This window comes from Cyprinodon variegatus, unplaced genomic scaffold, assembly GCF_000732505.1.
Source record: "Cyprinodon variegatus isolate N-32 unplaced genomic scaffold, C_variegatus-1.0 Scaffold773, whole genome shotgun sequence".
Lineage (NCBI taxonomy): Eukaryota > Metazoa > Chordata > Actinopteri > Cyprinodontiformes > Cyprinodontidae > Cyprinodon > Cyprinodon variegatus.
In genome coordinates, this window is record NW_015151226.1 from 277,784 (window position 1) to 285,388 (window position 7,605).

The 7,605-nt window shown below is 38.9% G+C and overlaps 1 protein-coding gene across 1 annotated transcript in view; it reads left to right on the forward strand.

Moving 5' to 3' along the window:
- The first annotated feature begins 618 nt into the window (after positions 1-618).
- Positions 619-7,605, forward strand: part of LOC107098381 (CUGBP Elav-like family member 5) — a 23,873-nt gene continuing 16,886 nt past the window's right edge. The window contains exon 1 of the mRNA XM_015396032.1: positions 619-1,010. Within this exon, the coding sequence (XP_015251518.1) occupies positions 653-1,010 (358 nt within the window). The 5' untranslated portion in view covers positions 619-652. The remainder of the gene's footprint in view (positions 1,011-7,605) is intronic.

Consider the following 7,605-nt stretch of genomic DNA (forward strand, 5'->3'; position numbering starts at 1 on the left):
TTGCATCACACAAAAATTCTTTATGGAGTTAAAAAAATAAGGACAATCATCAATTGCAGAATTTATCTATGAATATCACAGCATATTAGATAATAAGAATGTCTATGCATCTTCAGGTCCGTGCAGGAAGTGTGAAGAGGCAATCTGCTCTGCAGGGCTATAAATAGGAACTGTGTGGTGTTTCTTTGGTAAAATAGGTTAAGCTGGCATCGCTGCACTGCTGGCATGACATCACTGATTGCCTGCCAGCGTTACTCAAAAAAACTGATCCTACACTGCCCGGAAAGAGAGAGTATATAAATGAATACATTGTGGAGGTATGGCACAGTCCTCCACTACTCAATATTCTTTTCCTGTACCCTCCTGTCCATCCATCCATCCATCCATCCATCCATCCATCCATCCATCCATCCATCCATCCATCCATCCATCCATCCATCCATCNACCACTGGGTGTCGCTCTAGAGCGTGTAATATCGCCTCAGTGCGCTTATTCCCTCCAATATTACCCCCTTCTGCTCTTACTGTGTGTGCGGGAGCGTTGTGTGTTGGATAGAAAGTCAGCCTGGTTTCCAGCTGAGTGCTTGCTCTCTCACAGCGTGTGTGTGTGTGTGTGTGTTGTCATTATTATCCACTCTGCTCCCAGCTCAGAATGGCCAGATTCACTCAGACTGAAACAAGAAGGCAGCACCATCCACAGCAGTCCCAGCCCGCTCACTCCAGCCTGGTTTTCACCGGACCGGGGGACCCACCGACCCACCAACCATTCCTACTTCTCCCACATCAGCACCAGTACTCTCAGATCACATTCCCCAAACCCATGAACGGGTCAGAACCCATTTCAATTCATCCGGAGAACGGCAACATGAAAGACCAAGATGCCATTAAGCTGTTTATCGGGCAGATACCGAGGAACTTGGAGGAAAAAGACCTGAAACCTCTGTTTGAACAGTTTGGGAAAATCCACGAACTGACAGTTCTCAAGGACCGATACACCGGCATGCACAAAGGTAACGTGGTGATGCTTGCGAAGACCTCTTTTATATTTAATCTTTAACTGATTCATTCGCATCCTAATAGTTTTTCATTAAATGTTAAATCTGACTCCAAACGCGCATTTTTTCCAATATTTACACATTTGTCTTGATATCTTTTTTTTAAATATATGTTATTTTTCCAAATGACAGAATACATCCTCCGTTATTATAAGCACATCTCATCCAAAATCAAACATTTACAGTTTATTTTCTATATGTTTTTTTTCTGTCATTGTAATCGAAGAGTGTTTCCTTAACGCGCTCCTAAAGTGGGGCAGAAGCGCACGGAAAGGATGCATTTTTAAAGAGCTTTTCCCTGCCAGTCCCATCTTTTTTTTTTTCCTTTGGAGGGGTGGCATCATTTATTCATCCACATGCTTTCTTTAACATCTCTTTGCGTGGGAGATGGAAGCTGGGGCCGCGCGCAGAGCCGTCACCGCGTAAATCTGTGTAATTCTACAGTGTCTCCGAAGGGCCCCCAGCAGCTGTCACAGGATGACGGACGCCGCCACGGAGATACCGGTGATACCGGGTGCGCTGCTTCTGCTGAAATAGGAAGTATGGGGCCAGCGCTGTAGGGCAGTGGTAACTTCCACTTTTCTAAGGAAGAGTGGTCATGAAGCTATTAATGTGCACTAATCTGTTCAGAGCAAAATTGTCCCTCCCCTCTACGTGTTAGACATCAAAATGTTACCCCCCCCCCCTTTTTAGATTAACCAGTTGACTCATCACACTGAGTATAACAATACTTAGAACCAATTTCGACTCATAAAATCATGACCCCGGCCTTCGTCCGTCCGTCCGTCCATCCGTCCATCCATCCATCCATCCATCCATCCATCCATCCATCCATCCATCCATCCATCCATCCTGCAGGGTTGCTTGTGATGGGGTACCGATCTGGACAGGTGGCCACTTCATCTTCAAACTGCTCAGAGACACACACACCATGCATGCATGCTCACACTAACTCCCAGAGGTAATCTAGAGCAGTGGTTATCAGACCTGGACCCACTGTCCTTCATGTTTTAGATGTGTCCTGCTCCAGTACACCTGAATCAAACCATTGCATTACTGGCTCAGCAACCGTCAAGAGCTGTAGAAGTCTGTTAATCACCTGTTTATTTCAGTCAGGTGTCTAGAAGACTTAAGACATCCAAGAAGTAGTTTGAAGTTCCTCAAGGTATTTAGATAAAAACACTTATACTAACTGGCAGAGAAAAAAATGAGTATCTGCAGAAAGTGCTCACATTAAAAAGAGCATATACAAAATCCATGCAACCGGACCCCAGGCCTGGATGTAAAATAATAGTGCCTGTTATGTTTAATACACTGACAACAAATAATTGACGACTTGAGAAGGGAGGCCCCCAAAAGACACTTGTCAGTTCATTATGTTGGCCCACTCCCAAGTTATTCTCCGGCCTGTAAAGATATATATTCCCTCCAGTGGGCCTTGGGTCTGACCTTCGCTGTCCTCTCAGTGGGGTATGCACTAAAAAGTTTGAAAGTATGAAAGTATGAAACTATGCTCAACCACTCTACAGGGAACCTCACTTCAGTATGCAGGATCCATTTCTTCAGATTTTTATAATTTGTCACCACCATAGGTTAGAGTCAAAACATAGAAGGGTGCATAAAGGGAGGCATTGAAGTAGAGTTGAAACAATAAATTAGATTAATCGATTATTGAAATAATAGTCAACTAATTTAATAATAGACTTTGTTAACCGGAGTATAGAGACTCTAAAACATGCAGTTGACAGAGCAACACACTTAGAGCAATGATTGTTCCAAAATTGTAATAAAAATATATATAAACATTTTGCATTTAAGATATTCTCTCAACTCCTCAAGTGTTTCATCTGGTTCAGTTCTGTAAAAAATATTAAAGGAACCATTTGCTATTTGATTATTAATAGATTAATTCAAAAATTAATCAACGGATTAATTACTTAGTGAAATAATCGTTAGTTGCTACATTGAAGCAGTATACCTGTTATTGCATATGAGATATCAATGTATCTGTTGATCTCCCACTTTATCCAGCAAATAGGTGGTATAATATAATAATTTTACTTTATTGATCTCACATTGGAGAAGTTTACTTCTGCATTTAAACCATCCTCTTGGGGAGCAGTGGGCTGCCATCATGGGGCGCCCGGGGAGCAGTGTGGGGTGTAAGGTTTTGCTCAGAGACCCAGAGTGGCAGTCTATGGGAGTAGGACTCAAACTCAGAACCTCAGGATTCCAAGCTCTATGCCCTAACCACTAGGCCATCACTCCCTCTTGGCCTTGTGATAAACACAGGACCAAGATATATGAACAATACCGCATTAGGCAGAGCCATAGAGACCACCCCACCTGTTCCTAGTGCAGAGAAGATTAAGACTTTGAGGAGTTAAAAACTAGAACAATGTGTCGACATATCCTTTGACACTATATAACACACAACAAGGAAAGACAGAGCAATGATGTCCTCATGGCGACAACACCGATGTAGAACATTTTAGCTACCTTTGACTTTAAGACCATTTTCTAATAGTACCTCCTGAATTAAGAAAAATACTTTTCATACCCTGGCCCTTGGTTCATCTTTTTAAACTCTTGAATCAAACAACTCTTGAATCAACTTAACATGATATCTTTAGGAATTTTTTTTTTTTTTACTAAAGACAAACATTTACCCATTCACATTTAACCATTCCTACATTTTTCAAGTCTTAACATAAAGATGTGGGGAAAAAATATCAGAGGGACTTGAGTTTGTCTAGAGGATGGAGTAACATACTGCTTCCCCTACCCATGCATTTGGAATGACCTACCAATGCATGGTGCTGCACACTGCACAGCTGCTGGCTGAAAGGCATTTGTTCACTTTTCCTGCTATGACTAAATGACTAATACAGCTGCCCTGAAATATTTTTTAAATGAGGAGTCAGGTACAAATTGAAGGAAGACCACTACTTACTCTCTTTGGAGTTAGATGGTAGAATACTTTATAATAATAAGCACCAGAACACAACTGCTGAACTGAGTTTTTATTCTATATTTTACTTAAATCTATGTATTGACCTTTCATTTATATATATATAAAAAAGACAATGAATTAACACAGTTAACCTTGTAATTGTAATAAGCATTTTAAAAATGTAGCATCACTTAAAATTCCTGTTGCTTTCTGTAGATCATTTTATACAGATTGTTGATTTTTGGGATTAAATACTATGATACATCTAAAGAGTTACTGTTGCTCCAGGTTATCGTACTTTAAGGAGCTCCTAACCAATGACTAGCTAGAGATCTAAGAAACGTGTTTGTATCATTATTTTTACACGGATTGCTTATTAAATTCTATGTACTGTATTTCAAAGCAGTTATATGTTTTAATATCTGGTTCTGACACTCTTCAGTAAGAGAAAAATATCCAGCAGGTATCACAATCACTACTTTATGTTCCCACTTTAGAGTTTTAATCTTGTACTTCCAAACTACAGACATATACAAGATACTGTAGATATATAGGAAAACACACACACACACAGATACACACACACACACACACACACACACACATATATATATATATATATATGGCAGTAAAATAAAGGCTTTTTGAAGATGTTTCCATATTGTTTTTCAGTCTCGGAAGTTGCTGTCAAAAGGTGAAAGTGAAATTAAGTGAAATTCTTCCTGCATTCCAGAGGCTGCCCACACCTGCCTCCTAACAGTTTTACCGAGTCCCCTGTTTCGTTGGGACACAAAAGGTTGAAGCCCTTGAAGGTCTCGTTCTGAATATCAGTATCATGCTCTTTATTTCCCTGTTGAAATCTAAGGCAATATTTGATGTCAGTTTGCAGAGAGGAAAGATTTATTTTTTCAATGTAGCCTTCATTTGCCATTCATGAGCATGGGTTTATTTTATGTGTGTGTGTGTGGGTGTGTGTGTGTGAGTGTGTATGCATTCCCTACAATATCATTGCCTTGAGTTGCGTAATGATTGCAGTATTTGGCTGCTGAGTAAATTTTGTCCCCCAGAAAAGGATTCAGGCTGTTAGACATGCAGCTCAACATATTACTTTCTGACATACATGTAGTGTAGATATTTGTTGAGGGTGTTGTCACCGGTTGCTATTTTCCAATTCATACAATGAACAGTTTAATTGATTATTTCTGGTTGTTTTTTTTGTTTTTTTTAAAGTAGATTTTCTTATTACTTTAAGGCATTATGGTATTTATCATATTTTATTGGATAACTTCTCTTTGTCCTTGCTCTTTCTCTTTGATCAAACTGTGCTGTTTGAATTTAGTAAGAATCTACATGTGTTGTTTGTTGCTTGTGCTTTTGTGTGTTAGCTTGAATGTAAAATCTTTAATAACAATGTTGCTAGATTTAAATGTAAAGATATGTATAGAAAAATGTTTCATTTCAGCTGGATAGGGTCATCTCCCTGAGCTGATACAACATAATTTTAAATCTAATTCTCAAAATGAATGTTTACCCTCATTCACGAGCTCGCAAACAACTAATTAATACAAGATAAGCAGGGTTCATCAAATTAAATGTCTTAGAATGTAATGATGCCTGGCCACACAATTAACAATACATAATCAAACCCTAATACGTCAGTGATCTTTTAGAGTTAATCATGCTATTAGGCAGAATGGGATTATGGAGCATGCCTCCTGATGGGAAGACTGGCAGAGAACCGTCTCTAAGGGGTGAATTAACTCTGATAAACACTCAGATGGACAGCGACAAATGCACTAATACATATTCCTTATGCTAAACGTTGTGCATTCTGTCATTTTGACTTCAGTTTCATTCCTGCTGGAGTCTCAGTGTTACTTATTTCCTTTCTGCTTTTTTTCTTATGCAACTATTTTTCCCCTTGGTAATCCATGAGGGAAAACATGGAATTAGTTTGTAAAGCGTGATAATAATGCATGGCCATAATAACTTGACTCAAGAGGATTAGCAAACGCGCATTGTCTGAAGCAGCGGTCTCCTGGGTGATCAGTTGGTTGCCTCCCTATACAGTGGCTGACTCTCCCAATTAAAAATTCAGTCCAGTCTGCCTCTTCAAATGATTAATTCTGCCCACGCTGTCGATGGCCTGCCAATTATTGTCACCCAACCGGTATTAATAGGTAGAGGATTTCCTTATGTTGAATTTATCACAGCCTGTGGAAACTTCTCCCTTTGGCTCTAATTAGCTTATGTTCATAGCACATGCAGAGCACACTCTTAAACATTTATGCACATGCTTATATGCAGAAATAAGGTAGTACTTTAAATAGTCTGGCTCCATAACCTCTTTATTTCTCTCTCTCCATTTTGCATTTGTTTTGTTTATTTCACCAAATTACCATCCCTGCCATGAAAAAGCGCATATATTTATGGAAAGCAAACGTCTCTGGACAGATTATACCCTGGGAGCTGCCCTCATGTAGTTAAGTAACGTGCAATCAAATCAGAGCGAAAGCATACGCGGTTCAGCTTTGCAGACAGACAGACAAATTTGCTGGCCAAGGCAACCCTGATATCAATATTAGGCTTGTGTCAGCTATCATTCTGTTAATGCATTTATAAATGGAGATATTGCCGTAGACCACGGCCAAGCAGAGGCATATTAAATCACAGAATAATCTGATGAAATATTTATTCAAGTTTTTATTTTTTCCCCCTCCGAGCTAGTCTGATGGATAGAGTTTCTCTGTGATATGCTCTTGAAAGGAGAGAGAAATACCCCCCGAAAATCTACATACACCCAAACAATATAAAATTGTATTCTGAGAAAGCAGTTTTCCACAGATAGCTTTGTAGGATTACATTTTGTGGACTGAATCCTCTTTTTTTAATCAACCTTTCTACCTTTGATAGCAAATATGAGCTCCTGTACTTGTCCATAATGTGTGCGCCTTATGGTTAGTGTCAAAGATCATGGTTCTAATGTAGGACAGCGGCCCCCTGAGGGAACAGATGGGGGAATGTACAGATCATAAACGAAACTGTAGATATGTGATAAACGCTCCATGTACATAACACATCGATACTGTTGTATTCATTTATTCTAGGTAAATATATTTTACTGAAGCACAATACTTTTGCATCACTGTATCACAAATGAACTTCAAAAGTATTATTTCTCATGCTCAGATTCTGCTTATACATGCTTCACAGCAAAGCTGATTTTGATGTGATTGCAAAAAGTTTAAATATGTCTTCTACTTTTACTGTGTATTAAAATGTTGTGCTGCAAACAACAGGCTGATTATATATGTCAGTGTTTTCACCCTGTAACAAGATTAACCAGTTGCAAAGCAGAATTGAACACTTCAGCAAATTTATTGCAGCCTCTGAAAGAAGTTTGAAGCACAACTTTTCAAAAGTTTTTTGTGTTCATTACAAAAAAAAATCTTTTATGTTTTATTTTTCCTAATTCCTATTTGTACCTTCTGTTATTTGAAGCAAATTTCTATTCCATCCATTTTGTTTGCATAAACGAACAATGTTCTTTAAACCATACAAAAAAGGCTAAATGTACTTAGTAGAAACTAATTAGGA